General features: G+C 49.2%; 2 protein-coding genes across 4 annotated transcripts; both read left to right on the plus strand.

Annotated features, from left to right (window-relative positions):
- Positions 1–1,498: 1,498 nt before the first annotated feature.
- Positions 1,499–3,999, plus strand: LOC135634930 (transcription factor bHLH18-like). Of its 3 annotated transcripts, none has more exons than XM_065145684.1 (5): positions 1,499–1,605; positions 2,160–2,263; positions 2,371–2,919; positions 3,266–3,628; positions 3,712–3,999. In XM_065145684.1, the coding sequence occupies exons 2-5, from the start codon at positions 2,225–2,227 to the stop codon at positions 3,784–3,786; spliced, it is 1,026 nt and encodes a 341-aa protein (XP_065001756.1). In that variant the 5' UTR covers positions 1,499–1,605; positions 2,160–2,224; the 3' UTR covers positions 3,787–3,999. The 3 variants fall into 3 exon arrangements, with proteins under 3 accessions (XP_065001756.1, XP_065001757.1, XP_065001755.1); XM_065145685.1 differs by having other exon boundaries at positions 1,516–1,593; XM_065145683.1 differs by having other exon boundaries at positions 1,560–2,263.
- Positions 4,000–7,134: 3,135 nt separating this feature from the next.
- Positions 7,135–10,978, plus strand: LOC135635677 (leucine-rich repeat receptor-like serine/threonine-protein kinase BAM1). The gene is made up of 2 exons (XM_065146924.1): positions 7,135–9,790; positions 10,278–10,978. Exons 1-2 carry the CDS (start codon positions 7,177–7,179, stop codon positions 10,682–10,684), a joined length of 3,021 nt encoding a protein of 1,006 aa, XP_065002996.1. The 5' UTR covers positions 7,135–7,176; the 3' UTR covers positions 10,685–10,978.
- The last annotated feature ends 761 nt before the right edge of the window (positions 10,979–11,739 follow it).

The following is an 11,739-nucleotide window of genomic DNA, read 5'->3' on the forward strand; positions in this document are numbered from 1 at the left end:
TACGAACCCTCTTGAGGTTGGAGCAGAATATGAGGGAGTCGTTTCATCTATCTTTTTCGAATTAACTTCTTTTCATTTCATAGATGGGTCTAACTATGAGACGATTGTCGATTCAATTTTAGGAACGAATCCCGATCGATTAGGTCAGGAGGAGTGTTACGATGCGTGGTGATGATCGTCGATGAGAGGCAAAAGGGATTCCGAGATGATAAAACTCATTCTAACTAGTATTCCGACTTGTCCATTAAAGAGTAATGTATGTTTGACTTGCATAAGGTAGATTTGAAGTGCCCCGAGATGGCCGTCATGGTTTGGTGGTGGTAATAATAGCTGAAACCAAGGCGCTTGTTTCCAGAGAAGTAGCTGTCAAATGGTTGGCACATGGGACAACCCCTTTTTCCCACGTGTTTCACCATTATACTTTTCCGGCTGCACAACAAAACAAGCTCCTTATCTTTTCTGAAAGCGAAGGGGAGGGTGAGGAGAGTCCACGCATCTTTCATGGGACCGACCGAGCTCAGCGAGAGAGATCCAACACAGCAGTCGCCTTCCCTTTTCCCCTTGTTGATTGCAAGAGATCACAGCCGAGTTCATGTGATCCACCAACCTCAGCGCTCGGCTGTCCCTTTGTGGAGTTCAGATTCTTTCAAACGCAAATGATAATTCCAACGTGATCTTAAGATGTCACACACCCTTACTCTGTTGTCCCAACTCCCTCGCCTATTCTAATCTGGAAACGATAAAAGAATTCCTCTTCACGGGGCCCCATCCCGAATTGTAAAGGTTATCTGTAATCGCAAGAAAGCTGGTGGAGAAGCTCTTCTTCCGAGGCAGCTGAACCGAGTTTTGCAGACGTGAACTCTGTTGCCGTTTCGGTGATGATGAATAACGAAGGCAGGCATCGTGACGACGGTCGTTGTGACAGTAATGAAGGCAAGCTTTCATGTGGAGGAGAATATGACACCACTGTTTGTTCACATCGAACGTAATCATCACTTCATTTCATTTACAAGAAGCGGCAGAGCAATTTCAATATGATGGTGAAGTCAGCCGATTTCTTCTCTTTTTTTGATGCCCAGAAGATAAGTAGTGCAATTTCAATATGAGATCCGCTATCAGGAACAAGTTAACAACCGAGATCCTTGATATCTGGAGGTACCCGACACTATCCGCATTAGCAAACGAATGCAATGAGATCGCAATATCCAAAGCAGACGTATGAAACATACAGATGACGAAGAGGAACCGGTCTTCTCCCTCGGGCATCTGAAGTCAGCAGTAGGTCATATCTAAGTATTTTTGGCCGTCGAATCGAATGGTGGACGGTGGACGATTCTGTGCATCCAGCGGCTGCCACTGTATGCGGAAAGCCAAGTGTCATCTCAAGATGAATTGTTGTTACGGGTGGTGGCGTACACTTCCGACCTAAATAGTGGGGTGGACTGAAGACTTGCTTGGCGGTATAAGAAGACCGCAAAGCCTTCATGAGTACAGTGACCGGGAAAAGAGTCGAGATGTTCACACGGAGGCTCTTCGAGTATATGATGAGGAGGAACCAACTAGGATCGTTGAAACAAGGAGCTTTTCGATAAGGTGTAGACACAGGTTTTCCTTCATCCCCTTCTGCTCCCGTATCCCGTGTTCTTTGATTTCATGGTCTTGCGGTGTCTGATCTAGGTTGTTCTTCGTCGTACAAGTCGTGGAAATCTGTTTTCGGTGTTATCTGTAATGAGATCGATACAGGTTTATTGCGAGGCTTCTCCCCTTTTGAGGATAGAGCTATTCACAGGCTAGCTTAGACCTTCTAGGTTTTCTCATCGTCTGATGACGATTCTTTCTTATAAGGAAATAGATGGTTTTGGGGGCCTACGAGCAGCACTTCATCTCCTTTTCTTCTTCTAACATCTTATTTGTATTCACATTTTTCTTTTCCTTCAATTAATTTTTTTGATCGGTATCCTTTTTCGCACACATAGCGAATGGATCGAGCAAGATTCGAAGGCGGATTTCTGTTTACCTTTTGTTGACACTGGCACTAGCAAAATTTTTTAGCTCTATTTCTGGCTAACCTCAACAAGAGCTTCAGATTTCGGACGTATTGCATGTTTAATTCTTCTTCTTGATTTAGATCATGTAAACGTTATCCTTTCGTCGAACAGACTGTCATACAACTGCTCAGCTTGAGCTTGTCCTCGGTCGCAGATCTCTTTGTTTTATCATAGAGATGGAGCAATCATCAGGCCAATGGCCGCCACCTGAAGAAGTGAGTACTGACAGTACTACCCTCTCAGGACCTCATTAATCTTATAATCCATATGTATGTACGAATTACAACTGAGTGGTCATGTGTGGGGTTACTGTCCTGTATAGGAAAACAGCGATCTTTCCTTCATCTACCAGCCTGAGATGAATTCTCTGGACATGTTCACGGCAAACCAAATCATGGAGTCGCTTGGTGAAGAGCTCCATCATCATCATCTTCCCTCGGGGTCTTGCTTCCCCTTCGATTCGGCTGGGAGCAATGAGTTCAACAACAACGCCAGCGGCTCTCTCGTGGGGATTCCATATGGGACGCGTATGACCACCGCTGTCACCAACGAGCTAGTCTCGGTTGAGGCACCACAAGCCTCCCCCAACTTTCTCTCGTTTGGTAATCAGGATTCGTTGCATGATCCACCGCAACTGTATATGAATTCTGGCAAAGGGGTTGTGGAGCCACAGAATGAGATCACAAGCCTGTTCTCTCATGGTTCGACATGGAGTGAAGACACTCTCGAGTTCCAAAGACAGGAGAAGAAGAGCATGGGGAGCAGACCACCTTCTTCCGCTCAAGATCATGTCATTGCTGAGAGGAAACGGCGAGAGAGACTTAACCAGCAGTTTATTGCATTATCCACGATTATCCCCGGATTAAAAAAGGTGCTGCTTATTCTTTTCATCTCTGTATATGTTGCCTGATTCATCTTCTTGAATCTTGTTCTTGTTGCCACACTGTGATTCTTAGGCAACCTGCAATATCAGTGGCTATGTTGATGACCTTACTTATATCGACTCTTCTTTCTCATGAGCATTATTTTATGCGTTGCATAAATGATTCCCATGAATGCAGATTGGAAGAAGAATTAGAAACTAGCAATGCGGAAGGACACTTAGGAAAAAGCTATACTGCACAAAGGAAACAAAGCAACATTGGTTGCTTCTTCTTAGAAGTAGAACTATAAGCTCTGATGCAGTTCAGCGGATCTTTTGTTTGTGTGGCATGCAGACCGACAAGGCTACTCTTCTTGGAGATGCAGTCAACTACATCAGGCTACTGGAAGAGAAGGTGAAAACGTTAGAAGAGAAGGCTTCGGAGAGGACTGTGGAATCCACCATCCTTGTCAAGAAGACTCACATCTCCACCGGTGACCACACCTCAGATGCCGAGGGAAGTCCTTTTTATGAGGCCTTTCCCAAGATCACGGCCAGTTTGAATGGGAACTCCATCCTCGTGAGGGTTCAGTGCGAGAAGCGAAAGGGGTTGTTCGTGAAGGTGCTCTCCGAGATCGAGAGGCACCACCTCTCTGTCATCAACACAAACGTCATGCCGTTTGCTTCCTCCTCTCTCAATATAACAGTGACTGCACAGGCGAGTCGATACCATTTTCTTCTGCATTCCTGCAAGTTGCAGTCCTGACAGGATTATTATGCTTATCGTATCTTTTGATACAGATTGAAGAGGGATTCCCGATGACGACGACGGATCTCGTGAAGGACATAGACTCAGCTCTTAGCCGGTCCATGTGAAGAAGAAAATACTCCATAATCTCTCGTTGCTGTTCCAAGAGAGCGACTCTTCTTCTTCTTTTAAGCTTTCTTTGTCCCTGTAATTACGAAGGAAAAAGGCTGAGCTATATGGGTAGTTTAGCTTCAGCTGCTATTCCGATAAGAACCATCTGCTGTATCCTCCGACTCCTAGAATTCACAAGAGGAATGGAAAACGGAAGCTTCTTCTCTTCAGAGGCTACATATATTAAAGAGTGTTGCAGGGATATGGACTTATGTGTGGGGATTATGCGTGGAAATTACTTCCCATTCTAACTTAATAAATAGGTTTAATATAGGGAAGGGAGATGGCTGCTTTGTTTTGACTTTTGAGTTCCTACACAGGGGTCTGTGGATGAGATCATGTGTGTATAGGCCGCTATTGGGTCAACCCAACTTCCAATTGGTTAATGGATTTTGAACAAGATGTCATGTACGCTTGCAAAAGCTAGATTGGGCTGGGCTTTGTCTCGAATTAACCCATTAAGGTTGAAGACCCACTCCATTTTCGATGATGCAACTTCCGATCCGTTCCATGGATGCTGAACTGCAAATGGAGCTGCAACTCGAGTTTTTCTTAGAGTTTCAGAAAATAATTAATTCCTCGAATATTTTGGTTTCTTATCAATTAAGTCCAATATAAAAACAAATTTATGATCTATGCAACCTTCGCAATGCTCTAACCAACTGAGTTAAACGATACGATGCAAAAATAAATAAATTTTAAGGACATTATTATTTTTTTATTTTTTCTATATTATTATAAGATATTATTTTGAGAGCTTTAAGTTCAGGAAAGTCTCGAGCTGAGACAGACAGACTGTTGAATCATTTAGGGTTTGGAGAAGTTTAATGTGTATCAAAAGAATAGTTTTTGTTGCTTTTTCGGTGTGCTCGTCTGTTCCTCTGTTGGCATCCTAAAACTTGCCCATGCTAACATCACACTTCTTTATAGGGGTGGGTGGAGAGTCGGACTATCACAAGATTCAGATCAAACATGCCTCCTCTGTTGAAAGAGGTCAGACCGGAAGCGATGCAGATAAAGCCATTACGAACATGCTTGTTGCCTGCCTTCACAGCTCTTTGGTCTGGAGAACTGACCTAAAAGATGGGGCCTGTGCGACCTCAGCTAGAGAGGACAGGCAGTTACGTCGCAGAGCTCATCGGGTTCTCACCAAGCTTCTGAAGTCAGCGAAAGCTAGTGAGGAGGATGGCGTGCACTGCTGAGCGATCTCACCAACTCACTCCTCCCTTGTCTCATTGCAGTTCCATCCTAAAGCTTTCATGGCGTTGGTTGGATTCTTGTTAACTCAATCTAGCTTTAAAAAGGTGTTACGGTTTCCATCTTCTTCAGGATGAGAAGTGCAGCTTTCATGCACTTGCGATGAGTGTGTGGAGTTTTAAGAGAAAACTATAAATGGCTTACAAGTCATTACCATTTCACATGGAATACAACACTAATGGCCGCTGCATTGATGGCTCTTCTGGAGCTATTTAATGTGTGGTCAGCGATGGCACTCAGAGAACATCGTAGTTCTCCTCCAAACATCTTCTTCTTTTTTTTTTCGCCTCCTCTCCTGATCCTATAATTTAATCTTACAACAGCCTGCTAACTCAATAAAAGCCTGATCGAGATGCATCAAAAAAAGATGCAGATCCAACCATGGGGTACAGTGCCAAAGTCACCATCTTCTCCTGCCTTGGTATGCGCCATTTGACCCACCATGGCCTGCATCCCACAGAACTAGAAGATCAACAGCATCCGGCATTGCAATCGACTCTGCTTTGTGTTTCCTAGAGCTATTTATCACGGCAAAACGACAAGCGCATCGAGCAATCGACCCAGTTCCGAGACACCATGATTTGAGCCATTAATTGGTTCGTGTTTGATTTCTGTAGACGAAGAAGAAGAAGAAGAAGAAGTAGGAGAAGGTGTACAAGCGTTGGAAACAGGGAGACTCTGGGATGGTGTGAATAAGCCACGCACCATCCAAAAACCAGGAGACAAGAAGATCGCCATTCGAGACTGTTACACTCTCCCCGAATCCAACCCTCCCTCGCTCCCCAACAGGCACTTGATGAGCTTTAATAATCACCACGCCGACATAAAAATTAGGAACTATTTAAGAATAGGTTTAATAGCAACAGAGGAGAGAAACCGAAGCAGATAAGATAAACTAAGGGCATAATTAACACAGATATAGCATTAGCCTTGGGTGATTAAGACAGGCTCAAAACCAGGGACTATTCGATACATCAACCTTCCAGAAAATAAAAATTAGCGTATACAGCTATCTGGATCTTAGCCTGTTCCCATCCCTATGTGTTATAAGTCATTTTGAGATCATCCGTGAGATAATTTGTTCTGGGCACCTAAAGAGTAGAAAAAGCTATGTGTTGGGTTCGTATGCAACAAGGGAAAGCCAAGGGGAGAAAGGGTGGCCTTTCACTGTTCTATTGTATCGAGGAATAGCGTCGAATCCTGTACATGGGGGACCGCGAGATGGCCGGAGACCACGAGCCCTGTGATGTTGTGGTAGAAGTAGTATACATATGATTTTGTGGAAATCGAGGCTTTGGACTTGGGTTTGAGGGCGACGACTCGTGCGGTCGAGGGAGAGCAGCCAGTGGAAGACGACGGAGGGGCTGCTGCGGCATTCCCTTGGCTATGGCCACCGCCTCTGTGCACAAATTCTGGCTCATCGAAACAGGCTGACAGCAGCAGTCTGTGGAGGTTCGTCGTTGGCATATTTCAAGTTGCCAGCCTCATGCAACAGTTGCGGTTGCAAACGTCGGAGAGCGACAGCTGATGGAGTCCTTCCTGTCTTGGAAACAGATCGTCGCCGGTGGAAGTCTAAGAAACTAAATTACCGTCACTTGGATTATCTCGGACTCGATGGCAATGATTGACGCTGTTGAGATCATGAAGCTCTGCTCTTCTCCAAATTTAGTGTAAGATCGATCATGAGTGCCGATTCACTTAAACCGGCAGAATCCTGCAGCACTGCACCACATGTTCCATTCCATTGACTTGGATGGTAACTTTCATGCCCGGGCACCTCCTCCGGAACTCATCGATATGCCGGCTCTCTTGCATGCAAAACCAACCGCCTGCTCTCTGGTTTCCACCACCACTCGTCTCTTTACCTCTGTCCTCCCTCCCCACCATACTAATTCCCCGTGCCTTCTGCTGCTACGGAGAGCAGAACAGGTCCTTTTCTATGCCACGGCCCCACAAGATCTTTAAAATAATTAGATAAAACCCATCAATTCCCGAATAGATATTATTTATACCTCCATAAAACCTGCACCCGACGCTCCCCACTTCCCCCGAGAGTTCAACAGAGGCGAGAGACAGAGAGAGAGAGAGTAATGGCGTCTCTCTACTGCCGCCGCCACCGTCAGCTCCTCCTTATCTTCCTCGTCCATACTATCGGGTCATTGGCGGCGGCGGAGGAGGCGCTGGAGGCTGACGCCCTCCTCGCGCTCAAAGCGGCCGTCTCAGACCCCTCTGACGCTCTCTCTGCCTGGAACAACTCCGCCTCTGGTGGCCATTGCTCCTGGCCGGGCGTCGCCTGCGACCCCCTGCGGGGCTTCGTCGTCTCCCTCGACCTTACTGGCTTCAACCTTTCCGGCACGCTTTCCCTGGCCGTCGTCCGCCTCCGCCACCTCCTGAACCTCTCTGCAGCCTCCAACTCCCTCTCCGGTCCCATCCCCGCTGAGCTCTCCCGCCTCTCCAACCTCCGCCATCTCAACCTCTCCAACAACCTTTTCAATGGCTCCTTCCCCTCCGCCATCGTTCGCCTTAAGAACCTCCTCGTTCTCGACATCTACAACAACAACCTCACAGGGCCCCTCCCCGCCGAGGTCTCCGAGCTCCCCAACCTCCGCCACCTCCATCTCGGCGGCAACTTCTTCTCCGGCGTCATCCCGCCGGTGTTCGGCCGCTGGGAGTTCCTCGAGTACCTCGCTGTCTCTGGCAACGAGCTCGGTGGCCCCATTCCGCCGGAGCTCGGCAATCTCACCCGCCTCCGCCAGCTTTATTTGGGCTACTTCAACAACTTCGAGGGTGGCATCCCGCCAGAGATCGGTGGCCTCCCGGAGCTCGTTCGCCTCGACATGGCCAACTGCGGACTCACCGGCGAGATTCCGCCGGAGCTCGGCAACCTCCAGAACCTCGACACGCTCTTCCTCCAGGTGAACGGTCTCTCCGGAAGACTACCGGCGGAGCTCGGCCGCCTCCGCAGCCTCAAGTCCATGGATCTTTCCAACAACGCTCTCACCGGCGAGATTCCCTCCTCCTTCGCCGACTTGCAGAACCTGACTCTGCTTAACCTGTTCCGAAACAAACTCCACGGGTCGATTCCGGAATTCGTCGGCGACCTGCCGGCGCTGGAGGTGCTCCAGCTCTGGGAGAACAACTTCACCGGTGGGATACCCCGACGGCTCGGCCAGAGCGGACGGCTCCAGATCGTAGACCTCTCGTCGAACAAGCTAACCGGGACTCTGCCGCCGGACCTCTGCTTCGGCAACAAGCTGCAAACGCTCATCGCCCTCGGTAACTTTCTCTTCGGCCCTATACCGGAGACCCTTGGCCGGTGCGAATCACTCGGTCGGATCCGGATGGGGGAGAACTATCTCAACGGATCGATTCCTCATGGACTCTTCAGCTTGCCCAAGCTCTCCCAGCTCGAGCTCCAGGACAATCTCCTCACTGGCGGGTTCCCAGACACCGGCGCCGCTGCCATCTCGCCGGACCTCGGACAGATTAGCCTCTCCAACAATCGTCTCTCGGGGCCGTTGCCACCGTCCATCGGCAACCTTACTGGCCTCCAGAAGCTCCTGTTGAACCAGAATCAGTTCTCTGGCCGTATACCGCCCGAGATGGGGAGGCTGCAACAGCTGTCCAAGTTGGATTTCAGCGGCAACCGGTTTTCTGGCCCGATAGCGCCCGAAATCAGCCGGTGCAAGCTTCTAACTTTTGTGGACCTCAGCAGGAACGAGCTCTCCGGTGAGCTCCCACCGGAGATTGCCGGAATGCGGATCTTGAACTACCTGAACTTATCAAGGAACCAACTCGAAGGGAGCATTCCGGCTTCCATCGCCACGATGCAGAGCCTCACGGCGGTCGATTTCTCGTACAATAATCTCTCCGGCCTCGTCCCTGGTACCGGCCAGTTCAGTTACTTTAACGCGAGCTCGTTCGTCGGCAATCCCGAGCTCTGCGGGCCGTACCTCGGCCCCTGTAGCTCCGTGACCAATGGCGACGGCTCCACTCATGCAAGGGGGTCACTCCCGGCCTCCTCAAAGCTGCTGTTGGTTATCGGCCTCCTCATCTGTTCCGTTGCCTTCGCCATGGCCGCCATCATCAAAGCGCGATCTCTGAAAAAGGCAAGCGATGCCCGAGCGTGGAAGCTCACTGCATTCCAGCGTCTCGACTTCACCTGCGACGACGTCTTGGACTGCCTGAAGGAGGAGAACATCATCGGAAAAGGCGGGGCCGGCATCGTGTACAAGGGCATCATGCCCAACGGCGAACGAGTCGCTGTGAAGCGGCTCCCGGCGATGAGCCACGGCACGTCGCATGACCATGGATTCTCGGCCGAGATACAGACTCTGGGAAGGATTCGGCACCGCCACATTGTCAGGCTACTGGGTTTCTGCTCGAACCACGAGACCAATCTCTTGGTCTACGAGTACATGCCCAACGGGAGCCTCGGGGAGGTCCTTCACGGTAAGAAGGGTGGCCATTTGCTCTGGGACACCCGGTACAAGATTGCGGTGGAGGCGGCGAAGGGTCTCTGCTATCTTCACCATGACTGTTCGCCGCTGATCCTGCACCGGGATGTCAAGTCGAACAACATCCTGCTTGATTCGAACTTCGAAGCCCACGTCGCGGACTTCGGGCTCGCCAAGTTCTTGCAGGACTCCGGTACCTCCGAGTGCATGTCGGCCATCGCTGGCTCCTATGGCTACATTGCTCCAGGTACTTTCTGAACTCCTGTACCGCATCCAATATTCTTAACTATTTCTGAGTTCTGTTCTTAGAATGTCTCCGATTCAAAGTGACACGCTGCATCAAACTGTAGTCCTGCATGGGGATTCCATCGATGATCCCGTTATGGGAGTCGATAGGAATCCCTGCACGGAAAAGGTTCATTTAGACAACCTCAAATAGATTCGTGTAGGCTCAGCAGATGCTTTTTTGTTCGCGTGCTCTGCTTTCTCATTCTATTCGCATTGGATGATGCATTCCAAGCAAGTACCCGGTCGCCCGGCCTCATTATGATAGTAAAGGCCCTTTCCGATCGCTTCAGGTTATGAATCAACCTTGGGATGTAGAATACCCTATTCTTTTCTGAGAACTGAAGCAACATTGCTTCAGTGATTGGACTACTTACTGGTGGGTCGTTCTTTCTTTTCTCCTCCTCTAATTACCTGAGCCACTGTTGACTTTCTTACTTGTACCACAGAATATGCATACACGCTGAAGGTGGACGAGAAAAGCGATGTGTATAGCTTCGGGGTGGTGCTGCTGGAGCTGGTGACAGGCAGGAAGCCGGTGGGCGAGTTCGGGGAGGGCATCGACATCGTGCAATGGGTTAGAAGGATGACGGGATGCAACAAGGAAGGAGTACTCGAGATTGTGGACCCCCGGCTTCCCACGGTTCCCCTGGACGAGGTCATGCATGTCTTCTACGTCGCCATGCTGTGCGTGGAGGAACAGAGCGTGGAACGCCCGACGATGAGGGAGGTCGTCCAGATACTGACGGATCTCCCGAACCCAGCTCGTAAACAGGGAGAAGACCGTGAGGCAGCCACCAAGGAGCAGCAGCAAGCAGCAGAGAAGCCGCCACCACCTGATCTCCTCAGTATTTGAAATGCCCGGGCGGGTCCGAAAAGTTTCTGCTGGTCCCTGCAAATTTTGAGTGCATCTGCATCTGCATCTGCATCGTCTTCTTGGTCTGGTGCTACCGGTGTGTTAGGTGAACTCTGTTGTACAGCTGCTGGAGTGGTGGGGCTTAGGTTACTGGTTAATTTGGCTTCAGCTCTTGTTTTTGTTTGTGATCTTCACATGCCGCTGCAGCTGCTGGTGTTTTAACTGTGTAGAAGAGCTCCGGTCCTCTTTTGCTTGTTAATGGAAATTAGTAGGGAACGAAGGGTAAACTAAGTATATGATCAGAGCCGGACAATGTCCTTTGAAGCCTTTAATGGAGTGAGAGTGTGAGCCGACTCTATTTCCGGAACTCAACGAACCGATGACACACTGTGCTCTTTATATTAGAAGGATGAGTTCCACCGACGGATCGTATGAGGTTTAGAAATCCTATCAAATCCGACCATTTTTCGACATCGTTTGCAAGAATGTAATACTGGTAACTATGCAAACGTAACCGGTTGCGTGTGATCTCCATCTTCCACGTGCCATGCTACATGCATGAAGATGTCATATCGTATGCTTCAAACACAGTACAGTGCTCTTGTAACCAGAAGAATCGCCGGTTCACATGTCACACGTATGATGGAGGGGGTGAGTGCTTCCCGTGTCTTGTGCACCACTGCCTTGTCACTTCATGCACCTCTCTTCCGCAACGTAATCAACAAGCAAGACGAAACAACTCTCTCTTCGTTTATCTTTTCTGCCTCAAGCTTTTTGTTCTCTACCGCGCAGAGTCACCGCAGAAGCGTTCGTGCTACGATCTTCGTGGCAGTCGGTCTACTGATACCCTGCTGCACTTTCTCTGCAGCGTGCGAGAGAAAACCTGCAGGCCTTCATGGCTTTAAAAGGAGAACAGGATCTCACGTACAGTCTAATATGGTGAGCTCCCGGGAGTTTAGGGATCCGCTTCCTCTCGGTCGACGACTGCCCTGTTCTTGGTACGCTGATGGGCTTAATTTTCTGTTCAAATAAGAAACATCATTTTTACTGTCTTT

This window comes from Musa acuminata, chromosome BXJ3-4 (assembly GCF_036884655.1).
Source record: "Musa acuminata AAA Group cultivar baxijiao chromosome BXJ3-4, Cavendish_Baxijiao_AAA, whole genome shotgun sequence".
Taxonomy (NCBI): Eukaryota; Viridiplantae; Streptophyta; class Magnoliopsida; order Zingiberales; family Musaceae; genus Musa; species Musa acuminata.

Coding starts and splice junctions, on each gene's coding strand:
- LOC135634930 (XM_065145684.1), top strand. CDS start 2,225: ATGGAGCAATCATCAGGCCAATGGCCGCCACCTGAAGAA. Junction 2,264..2,370: donor AATGGCCGCCACCTGAAGAA/GTGAGTACTGAC, acceptor TGTCCTGTATAG/GAAAACAGCGATCTTTCCTT. Junction 3,629..3,711: donor ATATAACAGTGACTGCACAG/GCGAGTCGATAC, acceptor CTTTTGATACAG/ATTGAAGAGGGATTCCCGAT.
- LOC135635677 (XM_065146924.1), top strand. CDS start 7,177: ATGGCGTCTCTCTACTGCCGCCGCCACCGTCAGCTCCTCCTTATCTTC. Junction 9,791..10,277: donor CTATGGCTACATTGCTCCAG/GTACTTTCTGAA, acceptor CTTGTACCACAG/AATATGCATACACGCTGAAG.